Consider the following 26,287-nt stretch of genomic DNA (forward strand, 5'->3'; position numbering starts at 1 on the left):
ACAGAGAATGGTCCAAAAAGAGACAATATCTGGTAAGTGGCAGTTGTGTGGACAAAAATGCTTTGTTGATGTCAGAGGAGAAAGGGCAGACTGGTTCGAGATGATAGAAAAGCAACAGTAACTCAATAACGACTCATTACAATCAAGGTATGCAGAATACCATCTCTGAATGCACAACACGTTGAACCCTGAAGCAGATGGGCTACAGCAGCAGAAGACCACCACGGGTGCCACTCCTGGCAGCTAAGAACAGAAGAAACAGAGGCTACAATTCACACAGGCTCTCCAAAATTGGACAATAGAAGATTGTAAAAATGTTGCCTGGTCTGATGAGTCTCGAATTCAGCTGTGACCTTCAGATGGCAGGGTCAGAATATGGCGTAAACAACATGAAAGCATGCATCCATCCTCCCTTGTATCAACAGTTCAGGCTGGTGGTGGTGTAATGGTGTTTGGGGAATATTTTCTTGGCACACTTTGGGCCCCTTAGTACCTATTGAGTATCGTTTAAATGCCATGGCTTACCTGAGTATTGTTGCTGACCATGCCCATCCCTTTATAACTACAGTGTGCCCATCTTCTGATGGCTACTTTCAGCAGAATAATGCACCATGTCAGAAAGTTCAAATCATCTCAAACTGGTTTCTTGAACATGACAATGATTCATTCACTCCAATGGCGTCCACAGTCACCAGATCTCAATCCAATGGAGCACCTTTTGGAATGTTGTGTACTGGGAGAATCACATCATGAATGTGCAGCCCATAAATCATCAGCTGTGTGATGCCATCTGTCAAAATGAGCCAAAATCTCTGAGGAATGTTTCCAACACCTTGTTGAATCTATGCTTCGAAGAATTAAGGCAGTTCTGATGGCAAAAGGGGGTCCAACCCGGTACTATCAAGGTGTACCTAATAAAGTGACTGATAAATGCACTAGATGGAAGCAATTCTCAAAGCCTTACAAGTCAGCCAGGATGGAAAGTATGTGTATATACAGTGTGTATGTGTATGTATGTGTATATATATATATATATATATATATATATACACATACATACACACACACAATATTGCCAAAAGTATTGTGTGTGTGTATAAAGTCTTTACACGCACATGAACTTTAATGGCATCCCAGTCTGTAGGGTTCAATACTGAGTTGGCCCACCCATTGCAGCTATAACAGCTTCAACTCTTCTGGGAAGGCTATTCATGTGGTTTAGGAGTGTGTCTCGGATTGAAATGAAGACTCTGTGAAGGCCAGTCAAGTTCCTCCACCCCAAACTCGCTCATCCATATCTTTTTTGACCTTGCTTTGTGCACTGGTGTGCAGTCATGTTGGAACAGGAAGGGGCTATCCCCAAATTGTTCCCACAAAGTTGGGAGCATGAAATTGTCCAAAATATCTTGGTATGCTGACACCTTCAGAGTTCCCTTCACTGGAAGGAATGGGCCAAGCCCAACCCCTGAAAAACAACCCCACACCATAATACCCCCTCCACCAAATTTTACACTTGGCACAATGTCGTCAGGCAACGAACGTTCTCCTGGCAACCGCCAAATCCAGACACGTCCATTGGATTGCCAGACAGAGAAATATAATATGTCACTCCAGAGAACACGTCTCCACTGCCAGTGGCGGCGTACTTTACACCACTGCATCCGATGCTTTGCATTGCATTTGGTGATTTAAGGCTTGGATGCAGCTGCTTGGCCATGGAAACCCATTCCATGGAGCGCTCTATGCACTGTTGTGCTAATCTGAAGGCCACACAAAGTTTGGAGGTTTTTAGCTATTGACTCTGCAGACAGTTGGCGACTTCTGTGCACTGTGTGCTTCAGCATGCTTGGACACCGCTCTGTCATTTTACGTGGCCTACCACTTCATGTCTGAGTTGCTGTTGTTCCCAGTTGCTTCTACTTTGTTATAATACCACTTTAAAATTAGTTCTAATGGCATAGAACCTATCACTGTACCACGCTTGAATTCATTGAGCTCCTGAGAGCGACCCATTCTTTCACAAATGTTTGTAGAAGCAGTCTGCATGCCTAGGTGCTTGATTGTATACACCTGTGTCGATGGAGGTGATTGGAACACCTGAATCCAATGATTTGGAGGGCTGGCCCAATACTTTAGTCAATATAGTGTATATCTCTCTTGTCACTGGGAGTACCTGCATTGGCATGTCATCACTTCTTCTGTTACATACTGTAAGCCCTTATTTTATTATTTTCCGTAGTGATATATAGTTATGGCTCTTATTAAAGCAGATTATGACTCCAGTTGGATATGTTCTCCTATACCATTTAGCCATTTTAGGATTGCTGTATTTTAATAAAAATATCAAACAGGTTTATACTTACCTGCTCTGTCCACCCTACACTCCCTCCTCACAGGATTTGATTGACAGCAGTGGGAGCCAATGACTCCTGCTGCTGCCTCTGTCCTCTGAATGCACGGAGAAAAAGGAGAAAGCTGCTACAAATAGGCACAGCCCTGGACCAAGTGAGGTAAATATTTAGGAGGAGGGGGTGATACAAACGCTGAGACATTTTTTAACTTCATACAGGGAAATACATTAAGGTAAAAAATGTGTAGCCATTACAACCACCTTAAGTTTCATCTCACACCAACAGGTGATACAACCTTACTGGTCTACAACTTACATTAAAGAACTGATGTGTGAAATTTAGCACGGTTCAGATGCAAGTGCACTGGGCCAACAATCAGACATCATGGATAAAATGCTGATTTTATTAAAGGTGATATCCGATTTCTTCTACTAACATAAGGGTATGTTAATATCATTGGCCTGGTGCTTTTATATATAGAAATGGGAGATAATGATTTGTGATTAGATGCGAAATAAAGCTTTTATTTCATATTATCAGGTTTCATCTTTAAAAAAAGAAAATCAGTATAGAACTACAAGTAATTTTTTACTTTAAACAGTTTAAATAAAACGGTATTGTGTATGTGTTTATATTATATTACATTGACTGCATCATTTAGATATCTGAAGGTCACCAGCACCACACTATCTACCTTTGTACATAGGCTGAATTAGATGTATACAGCAAGACAGAGTCCTGAACTCATGCAGTTAGATGGAATATAAAGAAATGGGCAAAAGAACAGTTCTTACCCAGTGGTTCTGTCTCAAAGTCAATTCTGATGGTCCCAGCTATGGCGTAGGCAATGACAAGAGGTGGAGAAGCTAGGTAATTTGCACGAGTATTTGGATGAACGCGGCCTTCAAAATTTCTATTACCAGATAACACACCTACAGCAACTAAGTCTCCCTGGGGACAGAGGAAAAACATTTTAGTTGCTAAATAAACGTGGATGTAAACTGTTGATACAGACAAACCTAAACCAACTTCATTTTTCAAATGTTCGAATTTCTTCATAATTGGACACAAATACAAAAACATCATTATATAGCATTTGCAGACATTCAAATGTCAAATCCTGCTTTAGGCCTTTATGTAGGTAAGCATTTGGAGATTGACTAACAGCCTGGCCAAGCACGCCATCTGTTGAGTGGGCTGCCATTGCTGACCAACCTACTGAAAATGCCAGCTGCCTTGAGATGTTTGATTTCAGTGTTTTCTGAATTACTTACACAGAAAAGGTATATAGCTAATGAAGTATGGAATCCTCACCTGCACACTCACTGAAGGTCAGTGACTGAGGATCATCATGACATCCCTGCAACAGGCACTTTCAAAAACTGTTCAACAGTGAAGCCAATGTCGGACATTTAAAGAAGAATGTGACATTTCAATGCTCCAGCATAGTGCATGCTTACTATTTTCATGAAGAACTTGGAGCAGCATAAATTGTTCCATAATGCACTCCACTTTTTTATTACATTTATTTGAAGTACATCTAAAGTCCTTTAGAAATGGAAGGAATATGAAGTAAACAGTGTATGGATCCAGGTAATATCATACCATACCTGAGTAATGGCTTCTACAACAGAGTCGGGTAAGGGGCCACTGTTTCCAATGCAGGTCATACATCCATATCCTACAACATCAAATCTGAGCAGGAAAATCAAAATAATGTGCTGAATAAACAAAACATTTAATTTGGAAATTGTTTCAGAAGCAGAACTATGACAATAGTGTTCTCCCAGAACAAACTGGCAACCTCTGTATAAGGAGTGTGAGGAGACTGCAGCTAAGCGAATAAAACAAAACCACCTTCGTCAGGTCCAGAGACACATTTATATAGGTGGTACCTTCTACTTTAACCACTTGCCATCCAGAGGATTTACCCCCCTTCCTGACCAGGCCATTTTTTGCAACACAGCGCTGTGTTACTTTAACTGACAATTGTTCGGTCATGCAACGCTGTACATAAATGAAATTTATGTCCTTTATTCCCCACAAATAGGGATTTCGTTTAGTGGTATTTGATCATTCTGCATTTTTTTTTTTGCGCTATAAACAAAAAAAGACCAACAATTTTGAAAAAAAACAAAACAAAAAAACCCCAATATTTTTGACTTTTTGCTATGAAACCTATCCAATAAAAAAAATTTTAAAAATCAAATTTCGGCATAAATGTAGGACATAATGTATTCTGCTACATGTCTTTGCTAAAACAAAACGAAAAAATTCCCAAAACGTGTAAATTAATTGGTTTACGTGAAAGTTATAGCGTATACAAATGGCGGTATATATACTGGAATTTTTTTCTTTTATACTAGCAATGGCGGCAATCAGCGACTTATAGCAGGACTGCGGCGGGCATTCTGATGCTGGGTGGGAAATGGCTAACTGCCACTGACATTCCCAGTGACAATGAAAAGCACTGACACTGTACTAATGACAATGAGCAAGAAGGGGCTAACTTTTAGGCGATCAAAGGGTTAACTGTGTGCTGTGTGTTTTATACTATGTGTGCTGTTTTATTACGGAGACATGTTGCTCTGTATTTCTCTGCTGTGCAGAAAAATACAAAGCAACATGTTCTTGATGTCAGGTGAGAGACCTGTGCTGTTTAAACTCCGGTCTCTTTCCTGTCAGCTTTACTCGGCAAACGTCGGGTGCCGATGGGGAATATCCTGCAGGGTCCTGGTGATTGACACCCCTAGCCGCCGATGGCAGCACAGGTAGGGTGTTGCACGCGCCTTCTACCTGGAAATGCCAAACACGTATATATACACGCGATTCTGTGCAGCTCTGCTGCCCTGTAGCAGTAGTTCTATTATAGGGTGGCCAGCAAGCGGTTAAGATGCCATTTATCAAAGATGCTAGGTTGCTAGACTCTTACCCAAGCTTGGAAAGATAAGGCATAACACCACTATCTCGAAGGTAGTACGTAACTACACCACTGCCAGGGGAAAGGCTTGTCTTGATGTATGGTTTCACTGTCAGGCCAGCTTCTGCAGCTTTTTTGGCTAGTAATCCTAGGAATAGAAAAGATGACAGGTGAAATAACTAAATGGTTCTGTACACATGCTATATATTGTCATGTATAGCTTATTCTGAAAGCAAACCTGTGTTTTTGCACATACAGGACACGTCTTGCATTGATGCTCCCCTGTCCAGAAGCACATACTTGCCTTCTTTCTGCCCCACCTCAGTAGGAAGCAATGATAGGAAGCCTGTGTAAGCTCCTTCCCCCATGTGACAGCCTAATGACCAATGAACAAGCACCAGTGCGGTCATAGGAAAGGAGGTCACATGCACATTCAAAGCCAGCAGAATCATGTATTTCCTTCAGTCCTACAAGGTGTACAAAGCAGCAGTGGGGCATCAGAGAGAAGTATGCGAAATATGTGCTTTTGGTAGATCAGGTATTAAGACAAAGCATGTGTTTGCTTTAAATTAGATGACCATGGGAAGATCTGCTGCACGATTCAAAGAAAGGTAGATGTTTCATAAAAATCACAAAAAACAGATAAGACAAGCTGCTCTGTCTCGCCCACTGTGAACAATTTAATTCTGGTTCTGAAAAAAAATAATGGATATGGCTACTGTTACTTGCACAGTAAAAATATATTTGCAGGAACAGTTTAAGTGGTCTTTTATTAAGTATGCTGTATTTTCTTTTAAACACACACACGTCACGGATATATTGTTCTTGTTTAAAGTGGTTCTAAAGCCTACACATTTTTTTACCTTAATGCATTCCTTTCAATAAGGTAAAACATGTTTAGGCATTGGTTTTGGCCCTCACCCCCCCCTCCTTATACTTGAGCTCTCATTCCATCCAGCGCTGTGCACATCTGCAGCTCTTCTCTCCCTCACGTCCAGGTCTTGCTGGGGTATTGGGAGCCATTGGCCCTCACTGCTGTCAATCAAAGCCAGTTTTCCTTTACAGTTGCTTTAAATCTTTCAATAAAGTGTAGTCATATACAATTTTTGATGCGTGTAACCTTATGTTAAAAAACATTGCGTTTTCAAAATGCCACGTTTCAAAACTCCACAATAAAGACCCTAGGGGATTCCAATTTTGGGGAATTGAAAAACATGAAAAGAAAACAAACACTCGAAGGGAAGCATGAAAGTAAAAGAAGAAAATTTAAATAAAAAGGAATAAAAACAGATACACAAACTAAAAACACTCATACTTAAAGGGTTAAGCAAATAATTTGACTTAAATTGATTTAAATTGACTGCTGAAGGTTATTATGGTTTTGGACTACTGGGGGGGGAGTCTGCAATAACATTTAATAGTGATCCCACACAGTGAGAGTGTTAATCCCTACATGTTTTTAAGAGAATAAAACAGTATTACACTATGGGATCTGCCCTTTTCTTCCTTACATGTGGAGTTTAAGTTGGGAAGAGATTTGTTTTTTTATAGTGTCATCTATAGAGGTGCCTGTATGAGCTCTTTGCTGCCATCTGGAGCCTTTTTGATGGAATCATTTTGCTTGGTTGACCTATATTCGTTTATAGGTCCATGCTACGAGGTGAGCGGCCATCCTTATCCATAGATGGAGTTCATCAGAGCTTCACAGGTTGCCACTGGAGTCCTCTTCCACTCCTCCATGACGACATCACGCAGCTGGTGGATGTTAGAGACCTTGCGCTCCTCCACCTTCCATTTGAGGATGCCCCACAGATGCTCAATAGGGTTTAGGTTTGGAGACATGCTTGGCCAGTCCATCACCTTTACCCTCAGCTTCATGGCGAGGCCTGTTCTGAGTGAAACCTTTCCTGTAAAACCGCTGTATGGTCTTGGCCACCATGCTGCAGCTCAGTTTCAGGGTCTTGGCAATCTTCTTATAGCCTAGGCCATCTTTATGCAGAGCAACAATTCTTTTTTTCAGATCCTCAGAGAGTTCTTTGCCATGAGGTGCCATGTTGAGCTTCCAGTGACCAGTATGAGACAGTGAGAGCGATAACACCAAATTTAACACACCTGCTCCCCATTCACACCTGAGACCTTGTAACACTAATGAGTCACATGACACCGGGGAGGGAAAATGGCTAATTGGGCCCAATTTGGACATTTTCACTTGGGGATGTACTCACTTTTGTTGCCAGCAGTTTAGACATTAATGGCCGTGTGTTGAGTTATTTTGAGGGGACAGCAAATTTACACTGTTATACAAGCTGTACACTCACTGCTTTAAAATGTTTTAAAAGTTTAAATTTCTTCAGTGTTGTCACATGAAAAGATAGAATAAAATATTTACAAAAATGTGAGGGGTGTACTCACTTCTGTGAGATACTGTAATGGCACCTGAACCTGGGTTTTGCGATCACAGTGATTCTGCAGCAATCCAAAAACACCCAGGTGTGAATGGAGACGCCCAGGTTTACACATATGATTCTGGATATGTTTTCAAACTAACAGGTCTGCATAACAAGCTAGATATTATTTGTTCCTATTGAGGTGGTTCATACAGATGTGATCCACATGCATTGTGTTTTGAGTGCCATTACGAAAGGTTCGTAGCGGTGCCTTCTAGACTTGCAAGTGATAGAGTGGCATGCGGAGATAAGTGTGTACATAAGATTGCTATTGACAGGAGATTTTGCACTGAAGTCAATGGAAGGTGTTTTTGCATTGAAGTCAATGGGACGCAATTTTGCATTAAAGACAATGGGACGCAATTTTGCATTGAAGTCAGTGGGAGGCAGTGTGTGAACCCAGGTGCCAGGACACAATTTCTAGTCACGATGGAGACCTGGCACCTGGGATTTGTCGAGCCCTTCGTTAGGCAGTCCAAAACCCCTGTTGAAGTTATGACATGATGGAACTTGTTTGGAGTCAGCTGATGTCATCACACAGATACAGGAAGAGATTGGCATTCTGCTGAGAAGAGATCATTACAGTATACGTAATTTTAATGATTGTAAAGTGGTTTTCTTTATGGAGCAAAGGTGGATTGAGCTTAGTATACTGATAACTGGTGGATTTTTTATACACTCACTGGCCACTTTATTAGGTACACCTTGCACCACTGGCCACTTTATTAGGTACACCTTGCACCACCACCAGCTTGAACCACTGATATAAGACAGGATGGATCCATGCTTTCATGTTGTTTGCACCAAATTATGACCCTACCATCTGAATGTCGCAGCAACCAGTCTGCCCATTCCCCTCTAACCTCTGACATCAACAAGGTGTTTTCATCCACACAACTGCTGCTCACTGGATATTTTCTCTTTTTCATATGTGACGGGAGTGACTTTGGGTGGGAGGCCCATAGAACACAGCCCCCTTTTGAGGGGTGGGGAGACCCGTCTCAGCTCCCCATAATATGTCACCCTGTGCCTGTTAGGGGTACAGGGTGAAATGTTCTAATATTGGTGTGGGGGTTGTTCATTGTTCTCTGCCATGCGGCTGCATCCCATTGTTCTAGCAAACTATTATGGGATGTAATGTTTCCGACAGCCCTTCCCCCTGATGGAACGGCCTGCTGATGCGTTTCCTGTCTGGGTGGGTATTTTCCCACCCTGTGTATATATCTTGTATCTATGTTAAAATAAAGCAGTCTATTTCCTGTCTTTCATACAAGTCTGGTGCTGTCTCGTCTTGTATGGCTAGCGGTGGTGTCCGTGGATCTGTGTTCGGACAGGGAAGCGGGAGGCTAACGGAAAAACCCTAGTGCAGTCTGGGTCCGGTTCCATTACAAGACCATTCTCTGTAAACCCTAGAGATGGTTGTTTGTGAAAATCCCAGTAGATCAGCAGTTTTTGAAATACTTAGACCAGCCTGTCTGACACCAATAACCATGCCATGTTCAAAGTCACTTAAATCCCCTTTCTTCCTCATTTTGATGCTCAGTTTGAACTTCAGCAAGTTGTCTTCACGTCAAGATGCCTAAATGCACTGAGTTGCTGCCATATAATTGGCTGATGAGCAATTTGTGTTACCAAACAATTGAACAGGTATACTGAATAAGGTGGCCAGTGAGTGTATAAAGCAAAGTGCTTTACTTCCAGGCGCTAAGGATCGAAGTACACATGCACATGCTAGTGTATATAGTTCTAATGATTTTAATAAGCTGATTTTTTATGGAAAATACTATGGGAGATGTGTATATTTTTTCGTGAGTGATATCACCTTTGAAGAGGAGAGTAGTTGAAAAGTGTGGATGGTACTACTTCTCTCCAACAGAGGGAAAAGGATGTTTTTTGACCTCTATAGTAGGTAGGTCATTCAAAGAAGGTAAGTGCACAGTCTGGCACACAAGAGGTGATAGTTGAATGAGCAGTGGTGGATTTTTGCTTAATATCATGGAATATTTGTTGATCAGCACAAGGGAAAATATATGCACTACGGATGTGGACTATATTATTTTAAAGTAGTTCACATTTGAATTTGAACTTTAGCTCATATACTGTATTTTTAATCGATTTACTGATCATGTCACTATGGAGGATATTACCAAAACCGGAGAGCACAGAATCTGGTGCAGCTGCACATGATAGCCAATCAGCTTCTAACTTCAGCTTGTTCCATTAAGCTTTGAGAATAAAACCTGGAAGCTGATTAGTTACTATGCACAGCTGCACCAGATTCTGTGCACTCCAGTTTTAGTAAATTCTATCCTATAATTTGTTGAATGTTTACAGCAATAAAACTACATTATTTGTATTTTTCCCCCAACAAAAATTTATTTTGGTTTTAATAGGTCATAAAATAATAGTCTCAGGTTTGATCATTTCCACACTCCCACCACACTCACCTGCAGTGTAGGTTGCAGTGAGCACCCATGAACACAGACCCATGAAACTCACCTGCACCCAGCATGACAGAAGGGTTGCTGGTGTTTGTGCAGCTAGTGATAGCAGCTATGACAACAGAGCCGTGGCTGAGCTCGTAGTCAGCGTCTTGATAGGAGAATTTAACTTTGTCATTATGATGTCCCTGAGGTATTTGAAAGCCCTTAAACCCTTGCTGTAACAGAGGAACAAATTGCAATGAACATATCTGCTTAACTAGCATTATGATATTTTTTACATCCATTACAGCCTCAAGATTTTATAAGGATCTGAAAATACAGATATTTATGTAAATTATCTGATCTAAATCAGATCACATTTAAATTGTGTGAACAATACTTCAAATTATTACCAAATCATGTCCCTGATTACTCTCAAGATGAGGCTCATTTCTAAACGAACCATAAAGAAGCAGTATTCCAAAAAAATTGAAGTAAGTTTGTATTATATGCTCAAAGAAAATAAAAATGGAAGATCAACCCATTATAGGCTTGAAACAGATCTACACACATAAACAAAATGATAGTATATTGCAGCTTACCAATCCTTAGATGTGGTGGTTGCATTAGCTTTTATTGTCAGGAATTTTTTTCCTTTAATTTCGCCTGGCAATCTTGTGAATAACATACTTTTGTTCCTTACTAGCTACACTCATGTTAAACATTGTATCTATGGGGCCATGGATTTCACACATGGTCGTTCCTCTCCACTACATTGTAGTTGAAGAGAATAGTAGTAAGTCCGGCCTAAACCTATTTAAAGTTAAACCTGCTCCCATCCCAATTCTAAGTACTACCTACTAGCCCAGCAATGGGCAAACTACGGCCCGCGGGAGGAACGAGGAACGCGCGGAGCAAAGGTAAGTAAATTGAATTACTATAGGGGGGATGAATTACTATAGGGGGGATGAATTACTATAGGGGGGATGAATTACTATAGGGGGGATGAATTACTATATGGGGGATGAATTACTATATGGCGGATGAATTACTATATGGCGGATGAATTACTATATGGGGGGATGAATTACTATATGGGGGATGAATTACTATATGGGGGATGAATTACTATATGGGGGATGAATTACTATATGGCGGATGAATTACTATGGGGGATGAATTACTATATGGGGGATGAATTACTATATGGGGGATGAATTACTATATGGGGGATGAATTACTATATGGGGGATGAATTACTATATGGGGGATTAATTACTATATGGGGGATTAATTACTATATGGGAGATTAATTACTATGCTTACTATGGGGGAGTATTACTATACTTACTATGGATGACACATACACATCATTCATCTACTCTTGGTCCGGCCCCCGGGTCCAATATATGAACCCATTGCGGCCCTCAAGTCAAAAAGTTTGCCCACCCCTGTACTAGCCTGTAGAAGAAAAATGTGTATACTTACCTATTCCCTGGGTGCTCCATTCTAGTTACATGTACTCCCCAGCAACCAGCTTCAGGGGAGAGGAAAGATCGCTGACAACAGCTGCAATGCCTAGGCAGTGACATCACCCATAGGCTTACTATGGGGCATCTGTTGTCATCTGTTCTTTCTCTCTCCTGAAGCCACTGAGAGCTAATCATGTGCTTGGACTGAAGCACCCAGGGAATAAGTATGAAAGTCTTTCTTCTACAGGGTAGTTAATATTGGATTGGGTGTAGGAGCAGGTTTAAGATTAGATAAGGTTTAGACCAAACTTCCAGTGTAAGCTCACAGGAAATGACAAAGACCGATATGTATTGGCAAGACCATCATGTATTTTCTTTTCTTCCTAAAAACATACTTAGCCTGAAAAATTAAACTGTATGCATCCATCATATCTGAGAACTGGTAAGCTGCAATATTACATTTTTGTTTATGGGTTTAGATATGGTTTAATCTGCCAAGAACTGCAACATATATGAAGTGAAATGGTACTGACATGTAAATCATAAATTATCAACAATAAGTATTACAGAAACAGTAGGATGAAATTTTGGCTGAGCAGTAATCGCAGCCGTTGGTGTGCGGTATATGGTTAGTAAATACCCATTTCAACTATGGAATTATAAAAGCTTTCCGATTTACTTGTAACAATATACAGTACAGGACTGTACTGGCCACGTCATTCATTCACAGAGTTCTGTGAATGGGAAACTACAAGTACTAACAGCCTGTGTGGCTGTCTGTTTGTAGTTCTCAATGAACTAGCAGGGCACTGTTGAGCGCTCTACGTAGTTCATTGTATCTTTCAGCCAATGTGTAACTGCCTGCCCATATGATGTACGAGTAGACAGATACACTGACAAGTCTGCAGGAATCCTGCATGGCATCTGTGATCTGCTGATTGTGAGTGCAATGCTTTCCAGGCTGCTAGTAAAAATAAATAAATAATAAATACACTTTTTTTTTTTACCTCTGTATTTACTATAGGTGAATTAATCCTTTAAGAATTACCAACCATATTTCTGATAATCTGATAGTACTACCCAGCTTATATTACCTTGGCTCCCAGAGAATTTTCAAAGTCAGTTTTCATGTCAGAAACAGATACTTTATCCTGGGGTCTCTTTGGTCCACTGCAACATGGCACCACTGTGTTGAGGTCCAATTCTACCACCTGCATGGACAAGATTTATGGAGCAGAATATTATTTTATTAGGACTGAACATAATCAGTCTTATTCAATAAAAACAATACAATGAGTGCAGTTCAGTACCCACAGAAAACACAACATCTTCTATTGGAATGGCTTCAGTAATGTGAAATCTAATTGGTTGTGATGGATTAGTGAAATCTACATTTGCCGGTTTGTAATGATTACTGATTAAACTAGATTTTTAATGGGAAAAAAAAAATGTTGGAGTAGGCACGCAAAAAAAATGAGTAGGTCGTTGCCTAAATTGTATCAATGCTAAAATTTGAGCTTATTAGGTAAAAAATACTCTAAAGATCAGTTTTTAATTCTTAAAAATTGGCACTCAGTGCATTAGCTGCTTTTAAAAAAATGCATAGTCAATGAGATGCCTGTGGTCATTCAAACTACAAATTCCCAACAAGCACTGCACTGGCAGAAAGTTGATAGGCAGGCAGGGGGCAGGGGGTAGAGAGGTGGGTTTAACTTTAGATTCCCATGGCTTTTACACAGTAATGCTGTACAAACTAATTTCAAACAACTTTTCATTCAAGTACCATGTCGATGTCTTGAAAAATGTTCTACTTCGGGATTCACTTTGATAAATGCACGCACATGAGACTAGTTAATTTTTCCTTGGCTGGGAGCAAATTCAATAATTAGAAATTCCTTCATTCCCAATAGAGTTAACAAAAAAAATGTCCATCCTTCTCTTTTGATATTTTTTTTTTTTTTGCTCGCTCTGGTTGAGATCGATTGTAAATGTCCCCTTTAACTCTTAGATAAACGAACAAACATTCTGAAAACTAAATCTTTTGAATGAAATTCTGCAGGTAGAAGGCCAGCTTAAATGTACAGGACAAGCTCCTTTAATATACAGCATCTTTAAATGAATACATATTATGCAAGTAATATAAGCTGTTTACTTTTTGTGTTTGAAAGATAGCCGTATATCACATTCTAAACCTGACCTGGGTAAAATCTGGGTCCTGCTCTGTGTTTCTGAAATCCCTGAAAAGCCCAGCAGCTTCTAAATACTGCTGAATGTACTTCACTTTGTCTTCTTCTCGACCTGCAAAAAAGAATAAATTGTTAATTCTACTCCTAAGGCCATCACTAAAGAGTGATTTGCAATGCATTACTTTTCAGGGATGTTTGACATATGGTGAGGAGGCGATATATCACAAAACACTGTAGCTGTGGCATGTGTACAACCATATCTGGCTGCCTTTGAAGCTTAAGGGAGGGGGTAGAAAAATCATGGCTCTACTCTCTGATCTCCTCTGTGATGAATGAACCTGGAAGCTAGTCACTTGCTATTTCAAAGCTGTCAATCCCTGACTACTGAAGCTGGGGAAGAAGCTAATCAAGCATGACCTGTGCTTAATTAGCTTCAGTGGAGGGAAGGAGAGTCATTGGGGGCTGATAGTCTGATGTCTTTTTAAAATTTTAATAACTTTATTGCTATCACAAGGAGGCTAATTTTAAAAAGTGTAAAATATAATATAATATAATAAAAAAAAAAAATATTAAAAGAATTGTCACCCCGCACATACACGCAAATACATGCGTTGGTCTTGCATGTTGATACAAACAGGGATTGCACCAAACATGTAAGGTATCGTCACAAACGGTGAAATGAGAACAATAATTCTAGGGCCATCATTCACGATAAACTCTAAACTGATAGAATTTCAAAGTGTTTATTATTAAACATTTTAGGCAAAGTAGTCTTGGCCATTTCACAGGTGCAAGCAATTTTGACTCTTGACATGTATGGTATCTATTTACTCAATGCAACCTCATTTTTTTTTTATAATTTACCAAAAAAAAAAAAAAAGGTATTATATTGTGTTTGTGTGCAATAAAATTCATTTTAGTCTATTATGTTCTGAAAATATGTGTTTGAAAAACAACTGTGCAAATATCGCACAACATAAAAAAATTCAACAAACACCATTTTATTCTCCTGGATCTCTGCTTTCAGAAAATATATAATAATATTTGGGGGTTCCAAGTAGTTTCCTAGCAAAAAAATGCTGATTTTATCACACGTGTGAAGAACTAAAAACAAAAAAATTGTCCTGGACTCAAAGTGGTTAAGTTGGTCTTGTTTTACCCTAAACCACAATTGTAGCTTAGTCACCTAGTAAACCTTAAGTCTACAATTTGCAATAAAATGTGGAAACAACAAACTTGTGTCACAAAGTAAATTTATAGAAGCTACCAGGTGATACATTCACCACAGTAAATACATTTTATTACTGTGATTACACAGCAGTTTTAACAAAGCAGTGAAGGGAGCCTGGGTGTATTATCCAAGCAAAGGGGTATTTCATGTGGTGTATTATCATCCTATCTTAGAAATGTCTTATCAAAAATTAAATCAGTGGCTGAAGCTGATACAAAACATACTTGGTTCTGATATTCGGCTTTGTTAAGATGTTAAGAGTCCCCTTAAAGTGGTAGGGAAGACTTTCTTTCATTCACCTCCCCACAATCAGATACCACAATAATATTAAATCCTTACAGTTCGAATTGTAAAAATGTGTCTTTTTCTACCTTATTTCTATTAAAAATACTTCCTGTCACATGACTGGAAAGCCCTTCCCTTTAGTTATGCAGGGTGGCTGTTGGGCGTATCCACTGCCTCCCAGTATCATCATTTCTGGGGATAGGAGGCTGGGATGAGAGGAAGCACTAAAGCACATTGCTGGCGATGCCGATGGCCTAGCGGGAAGGGGTGGAGCTAATCGGAGCTGTTCTGAATTTAATATACAGATACCGACCACAGTTTAAGGAAGTGCCTATGAACAGCCACATCAGGCTGCACAGGCACACCGTTTTTGGTAACGTTTAAGAGATTGCGGATTGTCTAGCTTAGACTGAGGTTTTCAATCTAGACAATCAGCAATTCAGATAAAGCATACTATAAAAGTTTTTATTGCTACATATACTGTACTATGCTAGGGCAAATTGTGATTCTTAACTGGAAAGCCACTTTAAAGAACTCCACTAAACACTGCATCTTACGGTGAATCTAATGCTAGCCATACACTATACTAAAAATCATTCAAAACTGCTTTTGAAAAACAGAAAATCATTTGGCAATGCTCACGATACTACCATCAATGGGGAAAATAATAATTAAAAAAAAAACAAACCACACAATTTGAAAATATAGAACTGCTTATCAGTGCCAGATATGAACATGTCAAAACACGACTTTGTGTTTCCGTGTATACAATCTTGCCTACTCTGATCATTTTACAGCTGGGTTGGTCAAAATCAATAAGTAATCCTAAATATTCTGCTTTTTAATTAAACTGTTTTAGAAGTGAAGTACATACAATATATAGCCTACAACCCCAATTCCAAAATGGTTGGATCACTGTGTAAAATCTATATAAAAACAGAATGAAATTATTTGCAAATCTCATAAAAACATTTTATTCACAACTGAAATCAAATTTTTAAAATGAGAAAATATACCATTTTAAGAAAAAAATGAGGTAATTTTGAAACCAATGACAGCAACACGTCGCAAAGTTGTGACAGGGCAACAAAAAGCTGTCAAGGTACAACTCCAATTCCAAAAAAAGTTACCACAGAGCTCTTTTGGCTGTAGTTCTTCTGGTGATCACAGTGTAGTTCATTCTGCACTCCTGTGACCCAATTTCAGCTCACAACAGACTGAAGCCTGCTGTCTGCTGACGTCACTCAGCCAGTCCAGGCTGGGGAAAGATCCTGACTTTAAAGTCAGGATCCACCCCAGAGTCTGGAGCGGCACCTGGCTTAGCCTCTCAGTGATCTGCTGAAAGCTTGAGCCAGCTGCTCCCTCCCCCTCCACAGCCCAACGCTCCAGTGACCGCGGTGGGGGCAGAGCAGAGAGTCGGAGACTGATAGTCACCGCTCTCTGCTCAGAGCAGTTGTGAGTACTCAGAGATCAGCAGTCATGTGATCTCTGCGTTCTCACCCTTGGGAGTTGGTGGGGGACTGATGCTGCATCCACCTAGGCAAGTATGATTTAAAAAAAAAAAAAAAAAAAGAAATCTCATACTTCTCTTTTAACACTCTGTAAATAACTAGGAATTGAAGGAACCAGTTGCTGGGTTTTGAAATGTGTTCCAATTCTTACCAGAGCATATGCTGCTCTAAAACCTGGACATATCTTTCAGTGATGGTGCCTTTCCAGATGTGCAATCTGTCTATACACACTAATGCACCCCCATATCATCAGAGAGCCTTTGAACTGAATGCTGATAACAAGCATGAAGGCTTGCTCTGGGGGCACTAACAGACAGCGCCGGTGGGGGACCCGTGGAGATGAGGATCGGGGCTGCTCTGTGCAAAACCATTGCACAGAGCAGGTAAGGATAACATGGTTGTTGTTTATATAAAAAAAAACGTGAAGCTGTAATATCACTTTCCTGTTGATTGAGAGAGAGTTTAGTTCTGCTTTAAAGTGGTAGTAAAGTCTGTTTTTACACTGGTACCTACAGGTAAGACTAGAACAAGGCTTACCTGTAGGTACTGTAAATATCCCCTAAACGTGTACCATTTAGGAGATATTTACCCGTGTAGAGCACCGGTGCATGCGCTGTTCTAGGCCAGTGACTACTTTGTCTGTCACAGACCTAGGACAAGCATGGAGAATATGCTTGTTCCAGATGAAAAACTTACGAAGTAGTGCTGAAAACAAAAAGAATGACAACCACAGCCTGCACCTCAAGGGCCTGTATCAACATACTTTGTGCTTGTGTCATTGGCATTAGTTTGACATCAGTTTACAAGGCTGATATCATTGACAATTAATGAACAGGTGCATTTAACCTGCAGTTGACCTCGGGCAAGGCACAGGGGCGGACTGACCATTTGGAAACTCAGGCACTGCCCGAGGGCCCGGGGTCAGTAGGGGGCCCCATGAGATGCCCCTGGTACCTTTTTCATAGGCTTTTTTTGAGTTTGGATAAGGACACAGGGGCTCCATGAGTTGTCAGTCCGCCCTGGCAAGGCAGCCCATTCATTTGAATGGGCTGCTGTTCTAGCATTTCACATCTATTTGACCATGCGATGTCTGTGCAGTGATCTCATCCCGCATTGATCGCACTGCGGGATGAGATACATGGGGGTGCCATTCAGAATGGCATTCACGTGCATCTTGCAAGAAAGAGGGCAAAGCAGAAGCTGCTTTGGGATTAGAGAGGGAGTTTTATAAATCATAGGGCGAATATATACTGAAACTTTACTGAAATTTGACATTACAGTCATGCTACAATGTAAATATCAAACAAGGTAGCCATACACATAGGTGTTCTAGATTCTACTACATGCACAATGACCTGAAGGCAGAAGAGTGATTTGAAGCAAAAAAGTGATATACTCATACCTGTTTGTTGTAGATACTGTATGCTGATCAGATCCACAGGAAAAAATGCAGCTGTGGCTCCATATTCTGGGCACATGTTGGCAATAGTGGCTCTGTCAGCAATAGAAAGCTGAGCAACACCTGGGCCAAAAAATTCCACAAACTTTCCCACAACACCAACTTGACGAAGATGCTGTAAAGAATTAGAGCAACATTTTCTTATATGACATATATACATATTTACAACATAATTCATGGTGAGTCAATATAAAAGTGATACAGCGCTAAAACTAATAATAAACACTAGAGAGGTATTAAAAATGATTTTTACATAAAATAAAGTCCTATAAATGGACCGAACAAACGGGGCAACAAATGACCCTAATCCACATGGGGATATATATAGTGAATCGTGACCCCTAGTACCCAAAAGGGTACCCAGTGAAGACTCAGTGAATACCTACAGAGGAAGCCAAACAGATAACAAACGGTTTGTGCAAAACAATTAACGTGTCCACAGTCCATATAAAAATGCTGTAATTTCCAAGACGTGCAGGTGAGTAACAGCACACCTTCAAACGTGATCCCAAGCAGTATGGCTGCAATGGCCTCTCACCTCCACTTCACGACCCCACAGGGCCACAAAGCAAATGTAGATCACCTCTGGATCCCTCAGACTGGTGGCTCCTCAGGTAGGATGGTGCAGGCAGTCAGCAAATAAGCAATACTCGACCGGACCAATTAGCAGGTGAAGATATACTCTCATCAAGTACAAAGCTCATATGCCCGTAAACCAAGAAGAGAACACAATCTTCATAGTGTAATACTGCTTTTTAATGGCCAAATAGAAATAAGCCAAAAAAGGATATACACTCACATTACAGTTGCTTGTATCCAGGTCATAACCTGGATTATGGTTATTGTTATGACCTGGATACAAGCAACTGTAATGTGAGTGTATATCCTTTTTTGGCTTATTTCTATTTGGCCATTAAAAAGCAGTATTACACTATGAAGATTGTGTTCTCTTCTTGGTTTACGGGCATATGAGCTTTGTACTTGATGAGAGTATATCTTCACCTGCTAATTGGTCCGGTCGAGTATTGCTTATTTGCTGACTGCCTGCACCATCCTACCTGAGGAGCCACCAGTCTGAGGGATCCAGAGGTGATCTACATTTGCTTTGTGGCCCTGTGGGGTCGTGAAGTGGAGGTGAGAGGCCATTGCAGCCATACTGCTTGGGATCACGTTTGAAGGTGTGCTGTTACTCACCTGCACGTCTTGGAAATTACAGCATTTTTATATGGACTGTGGACACGTTAATTGTTTTGCACAAAGCGTTTGTTATCTGTTTGGCTTCCTCTGTAGGTATTCACTTGGTCTTCACTGGGTACCCTTTGGGTACTAGGGGTCACGATTCACTATATATATCCCCATGTGGATTAGGGTCATTTGTTGCCCCGTTTGTTAGGTCCATTTATAGGACTTTATTTTATGTAAAAATCATTTTTAATACCTCTCTAGTGTTTATTATTAGTTTTAGCACTGTATCACTTTTATATTTATTTGTCCGATAGTCCCTATTTGGTATAGGTTAGATGCTGGCTGCTTTTTAGTTGAGTTTAGCATTTACCATAAAAGCGCAGGACGACATTTTTATACTTTATCATGGTGAGTCAATACTGTCACAACACACAAGACAGAAAGGCACAACTGTCACAAGACAGAAAAGCTCAGTACTGACTGTTTCACAGCAAAATGAATACAACAAAAGCATACAGATAGATGTATTTCATATATCTCACATTAACTCAACAACCTAATTTCAAACTACCCTCGACAATCATTACAGAGATTATAGAGATGTCACTCTCTAGGTTTCAAATTCATTTTACTTTATGGAGAACACAGCAGAAGAATTGAAACTTGTGCTGCAGTTGCAATAAGACTCCATGGAACTTGAACAGAACCAAGAGAATGTTCCTTCCAGAGACTCTGAAAAGTACTAAGAGCATGATCCAACGCACCAAAAGGCACCCATAACAGATATTATAAAGTTTGGGAGGACATGTCTTCTAAGCCTGAGTAAGTGACATTTTTAGTTCATAATATTTTTACAAGGCAAAGATGGCACACAAAATTACAATATGTCATAAACTGGTTTATCCAAAAAGAAGTGTTAACAATATAAATGAGTAAATGTTTCAGAATGTTCTTGAATTCAAACTGCTATAACATAGCAGAAATCAATATTTTCAAACACTGATTTTTTTCCAATCTAATGATGCCACAAAAAATTTTTCAATTTCTGTCTCCTAAGGCATCTGACATACAGCAACAGGCTGCACAACACAAGCAAACAATGTGAGGGTGGGGTATGATGGTTGTCTCAGTCATGGCCCCTAACTGAGGTGATGTAATCAAAGTGATGTAATCATCACTCTTCAAATAATGAAAGGAAAAATAAAATAAAAAAGGGAGCAAATTCCTAAAAAACTACCTTAGTTACAGTGAGTACAATGTCTGTGGAGGTCACCAAATGGTGAGGGTTTCCAAGCAATTTGTAGCCAATTACTTCAGGAAGCACCATGCTTATTGGCTGGCCAAGCATGACTGCTTCAGCTTCAATGCCTCCAACACCTGAGTATACAATTGACAAAGAACATACAACAATTAGTAAAAAAAAATAAACATCATACCTTCTGACTCTCAAACATTCTCTACAATATAAGCTACACTCGCCTGGATCTGCACAGTCAACTACAGGAGTTAGCCAAAAAAATGGAAACACTACATGATTTGCAGGTGTGAAAGTTACAACATGTTTCGAGTTGAAAGCTGAAAGGATGTAACATTCTTTTGCTTCCGCGGTGTGATGGGACATCGAGCGAACAGGTGGGAAGCCTCACTTTCATCATTCACTGCATGCGCTGCTAGTAATACAGATTCCTACAGTTGATCATGAAAAACGCGCTTATGCTTTTCAGACAATGTTTTCCCCAAAAGAGGCACCAGCTAAATGGGCACCAACAATTTGCCCTCATTGAAGCTCGATAAGCTCGGACATGACTCCGTATTACTAACGCCGCATGTAGTGAATGACAAAAGTGAGGATTCCCATCTGTTAGTTAGGTGTCCCATCACACAGTGGAAGCAAAAGAATGTTACATCACTTCCACTTTCAACCTGAATCATGTCGTCACTTTCACACCTGCAAATCATGTAGCATTTTCATTTTTCTTGTCTAACCCCTGTATATTATTAAAGCATAGTTCCACATTTTTTCCTAGTTTTGGATATAGTGGGGGGGAAAAAATAGAACTCCTGCTGGCTTTTTAACGTGATCTAGGGATCCTTTAAAAAGATTTTCCCTTACTTCCAGTCAGGTTGATAATGGTTTCACTAGACAGGGAGCAAGGAAAAAATCTGTAACAGGGACACAGACAGAATCATTTCCCCTCCCCCCCACCAAAAAAAAAAAATTATTATTTCTGTCTGTGTTGCATTTGGAAATTTTCGCTCACTTCCTATCCAGTAAAACTGTTTTCAGCAGGACAGGAAGCAAAGAGAAATCTTTCTAACATTGCAATGGATAACATTAAAACCTGGTACTGGTTCTAATCCTTCTCCACTATTTGAAACAACAAAAAAATGTTTTTTACTGGCTATACATTTTAACAATCCTATGGTCATTGCTTAATTTGGAAAACACATTATATTGTACGTAAAGCATTATTTGTAAAAGAAACATCTTAACTCACCCCAACCAAGAACTCCAAGCCCATCGATCATTGTGGTATGAGAGTCCGTTCCGACAAGACTGTCAGGGTAGTATAAGCCATCTTGGTGGAAGACTACTCTGGCTAGATACTCAAGATTGACTTGGTGAATAATACCAGAGCCAGGAGGGATGATCCTCATATTCTGAAAGGCCTGGGAACCCCACTGCAATTGAAGTGTTGGTAATTAAACAAGGCTCACAACTCAAGTAAAGCAATATGCGCTTTTTAAATGGGGAACTGGTGAACTAATTGTGTATAGGAATATAACATTTGTCCTTGCAAAGGAAGTGTTGCTCATTTGTGCCAAACACCACCCATCACACAAAGAATGAGAGAACAGCATACATAATGTAGAATATTTTGGATATTCTGCACCCATCCACATGCTGTAACAAGGTAGCGGACACTGCCAGAAATATTCCATACTCCAGTATCCCATCAAACACCCAAGATGGAAAGTTGTATATTGGCAAGAAGTGGTCTCACATAGAAGCATTTCAGAGGTATGCATGCTTTACAGCAATACTCTCTTTATGTGCATTGCCAATATTTTTTTAATGCCACCTTAACTTACACACAAGGAGATATCTCCTCTGCCAGCTACTGTATTCTGACAGCTGCATGTTCCACAGGTATTCAAATACCTGAACAGTGCCTGCATTGGATAGAATGCAATTACTTCTCAGGGGAGAAATTTCCACCCAGCGCCTTTGTTTTCAAGTTAAAGTGTGATGGGCAAGGTGTTGCGAGTAAGGCCACCCATGGTTCAAACTTTGTCCAAAATTGGCTGAAATTCAGGACGTCTATGACCAATATTAGTCCTAACAACATTCCTTGCCAGCTCTTAGTTATTCAATTTAAAGAAAAGAGCCACAGGACCATCACTTATATATGCTTGTGCTTTATACGATACAGAAAGACTTAGGGCTTAGCCACAAAGACCTTTCCTATGCTAGTTCTTTTTATGAAAAAAAGTCAATATATGTAAACTAGGCAAGCCAAACATGGTTGCGTGAACACGGTTACCCAGTAGTATTCCTACCCCTTCTTTAAACACTAAAGAAAAGGTAAAAATAAATTTTTTTAGTATTCTCCTTAAATACTAAGGAGATGCAGGAGCTAGGATCTATAATGCTTCACTATCTGCTCATTGGGGAACTCACCTTTAAAAACTCAAATCGCTCTCTGTTCCTTTCAAATTCCAATTCCTGATTCTTTTGTAAACTGTCGTCCCTGAAAAACAGGGGATAAGAAGAAGGAGGTGTGCAGACAAAGAGATTTTTTTTTTATTTTCTTGTAGCAAATGCTTGGTGAATCTACTGAAAGTGAATATTACTTGGCTTAAAAATAATGGGGTCCTGTATAAAAAAATAAATAGAATAGAAGTTTTGAAGTATGAAAACTGAGCTATGAAAAATAAGAAACACAGAATTGTTTAAGTAAGGTAGATTCAAGGGTTTTAATGTGAGGTGTCAAATGTAATTGTTCTTTAGTACAGAGTTATCAGGACTATGAAAAAAAAAATTAAAGTTGCTATGGGTTAGCACACTTTGTAGTTGCTCTTTGGAGGCTTTGTTAATGCCTCCATGTTGCTAAAAGAGCTAGTTATTACGTGGCTTGTTTACACCTCTGTGCTTACAGATATATGTTTTAAAGGATAAGCTCACCTTAACAAAATAAATAAATTACACTGACAGGAAGAATCAATGAACTACCACAGCACTCAATAACACCGTGGTAGTTATTTGAAAGCTACAAGCCGACAGCCGCAAAGTTTCCCATTCACAGAACTCCGTGAATGAATGATGCCGGGTGAGCGGAGCTCTGCTCAGTCACATTTTTTTTTAAAATTGTGACCGCTAGCGGAGGGAGAAGATCCCCAGATCCCCCTGCTAGCTGTCACAACGGGGGACAGGGAGGGTCCGGGGGCTGGTGTTACAGTAACATGTTACACATTACACCCTGAAAATGGGTGCAACATGTAACATGTTACAAAAAGTGAACTTACCCTTTAAACGTAGTTCTTTGCATTTTTCCTGTAACCTTAAATGATTCAGTCACAAAGCAGCAAGAACAAGGGAGTTAAGCGTATCCATGACCCTTTTTGTGTAAGTTTACATATATTTAACCACTTGCCTACCGGACACTTATACCCCCTTCCTTTCAGCGCTGTCACACTTTGAATGACAATTGCGCGGTCATGCAACATTGTACCCATATTAAATTTTATCATTTTTTTCACACAAACAGAGCTTTCTTTTGGTGGTATTTACTCGCTGCTGGGTGTTTTATTTTTTGAGCTATAAACAAAAAAAAGAGCAAAAAATTTGAAAAAAAAAGAAGTTTTTCTTTGTTTCTATTATAAAATTTTGCAAACAGGTAATTTTTCTCCTTCACTGATGTGCGTTGCTGAGGCTGCACTGCTGGGCACTGACTGGCGGCACTGGTGGGCACTGACTGGCGGCACTGCTGGGCTGCACTGCTGGAAACTGGTGGGCACAGGTGGGTGGCACTGCTGGACACTTGTGGGTGGCACTGCTGGGCACTTGTGGGCAGCACTGGTCTGTGGCACTGCTGGGCACCAATCATCAGGGCACGGATCATCAGTGCCCTGATGATCGGTGCCGATCCCTCCTCTGACAACTGCTGGTTCTTGGCAGTACTTTCCTCATGCTGTGACAGCATTAGGAAAGTGCAGCCGATAACCGGCAATTGCATTTCCCGGTGATCAGTGTGTCATTGGACACGACTGATCATGTGGTTAAAGGCGCTGTGATTGGCCTTTTACCATACCACGTGGATCATGGAGATCGCCGGGGGCATGCAGGAGAGCGCGTTTTTGGGAGGACGTCATATGACGTGCTCCCAGAACAGGCCGATCTCAGTGAAGCCATCATTCGGCTATCTGAGGTCGGCAAGTGGTTAAATACATTGAACATGAGTAGCAAACAAGTATTCCAAATAGCCACAGTTAACAAAAGTGATTTCCTCCTATTTCCCTGCTGTATCATCAGTACTGGAGGTGGGAGAAAATCTCTCCTAATGAGAAAAAGCAGTAACAACCCAAGTATGGTTACAACCCTTTAAATCAAAAAAAAAAAAAAAGGGGAATGAAAAAATGCATATTTAACTAAAAATTCAGTTCAGCTTACTTTTTTTATGCAGGACCCAGATTATAAGAGTAGCTTAGCAGCAGGCAAATAGGTTTTGTAAAAGCTGGAACAACCACATGGCGTACAGCTCAAGTAGATCCAACAAGTATAGGTGACAGCTTCAAAAAGGTGGTCGGAAAAAAAACTGGGAGATGTTTTCATGCATCAATTCCTCAGTTATTTAATGTGCATTTTTGACTTTATACAAAAAGAAAGAATGAAAAAAACATAAAATTGATGCATGCAAAAATATCATGCAAAAGGGAAAAAGGAGATAAATTTTGGAACAGTCTCACCTCCTGTTGAAATCAACTTGAATAGAGTGATCGATCACAAGATCTGCAGGACAAACAGGGTTGATTTTCTTGGGGTCACCTCCCAATCGCTTTACTGCATCCCGCATGGCTGCAAAATCCACCACTGCAGGCACACCTCTAAATAAGAGCAGAGATAACGAAAATAAATTAGGTTACAGGAACTTAACTGCAACTGTAACACACAACAGAGGCCCAATGTAAAAGTCTAGTACACAGAACAAAAAGTAACGAGGAACAGGGCTTTGTAGACAGACCACAAAGCTCTCTACTGTATTTGGTAACATCCTGGTATGTCAGTGACCAGCTTCTGTGTGGCTGACTCCTGTCCAATCCTTATCAGAATTCACTATTAGTTAGGCCACTTATGTTGGAGGTACCAAACTATAGTTGTCAACCAGAAAGTTGGTCATTATTACGATATAAGAGCACCCTCTTAAAACTTAGGAGTCGATTTATAAAAAAATTGCTAGACAATATGACCACTAGATGGAGTGGACGATCATAAGAAATAAACATTTTAGACAAAATATGGTCAAAATTAGTTATGGTTGAGCAAAGTCTCAGGTTCACCCAACTAACTGTTTGTATAGATAGACCCTTTAAAGTATGAAAAGTTTTTTTTTTTTATGCAGCGCTGTTCTTCCCTGTCCTTTCAATAGAAGTTCTATACTCAGCTCAATTACTAACTCAATAATAAATCTCATCCATGTTTCCTCTAACCTGGTGACACCAGGCCTTTAACATAAGCATGGTTTTCATCTGGGGATGCCTACTCCTGCTCCAAACTTCAATTTGGCGTGCCAATGCACATCTGAACAGCATGACATCC

The 26,287-nt window shown here is 40.1% G+C and overlaps 1 protein-coding gene across 4 annotated transcripts in view; it reads right to left on the reverse strand.

Annotated features, from left to right (window-relative positions):
- ACO1 (aconitase 1) overlaps positions 1–26,287 on the reverse strand; it is a 73,183-nt gene that overhangs the window by 13,865 nt on the left and 33,031 nt on the right. For 3 of the 4 annotated variants that reach the window (XM_089674760.1, XM_089674763.1, XM_089674762.1), the window contains exons 4-14: positions 25,438–25,575; positions 23,153–23,222; positions 21,969–22,152; positions 20,708–20,847; positions 18,229–18,400; positions 13,811–13,911; positions 12,708–12,824; positions 10,218–10,377; positions 5,284–5,419; positions 3,962–4,046; positions 3,146–3,302 (exon numbers count right to left, since the gene is read on the reverse strand). In XM_089674760.1, the coding sequence (XP_089530886.1) occupies positions 3,146–3,302; positions 3,962–4,046; positions 5,284–5,419; positions 10,218–10,377; positions 12,708–12,824; positions 13,811–13,911; positions 18,229–18,400; positions 20,708–20,847; positions 21,969–22,152; positions 23,153–23,222; positions 25,438–25,575 (1,460 nt within the window). The remainder of the gene's footprint in view (positions 1–3,145; positions 3,303–3,961; positions 4,047–5,283; positions 5,420–10,217; positions 10,378–12,707; positions 12,825–13,810; positions 13,912–18,228; positions 18,401–20,707; positions 20,848–21,968; positions 22,153–23,152; positions 23,223–25,437; positions 25,576–26,287) is intronic. The other variant, XM_089674764.1, reaches the window with a different exon arrangement.

This window comes from Staurois parvus, unplaced genomic scaffold (assembly GCF_062004578.1).
Source record: "Staurois parvus isolate SC_StPar_1 unplaced genomic scaffold, SC_StPar_1.0 ptg000012l, whole genome shotgun sequence".
Classification (NCBI taxonomy): Eukaryota; Metazoa; Chordata; class Amphibia; order Anura; family Ranidae; genus Staurois; species Staurois parvus.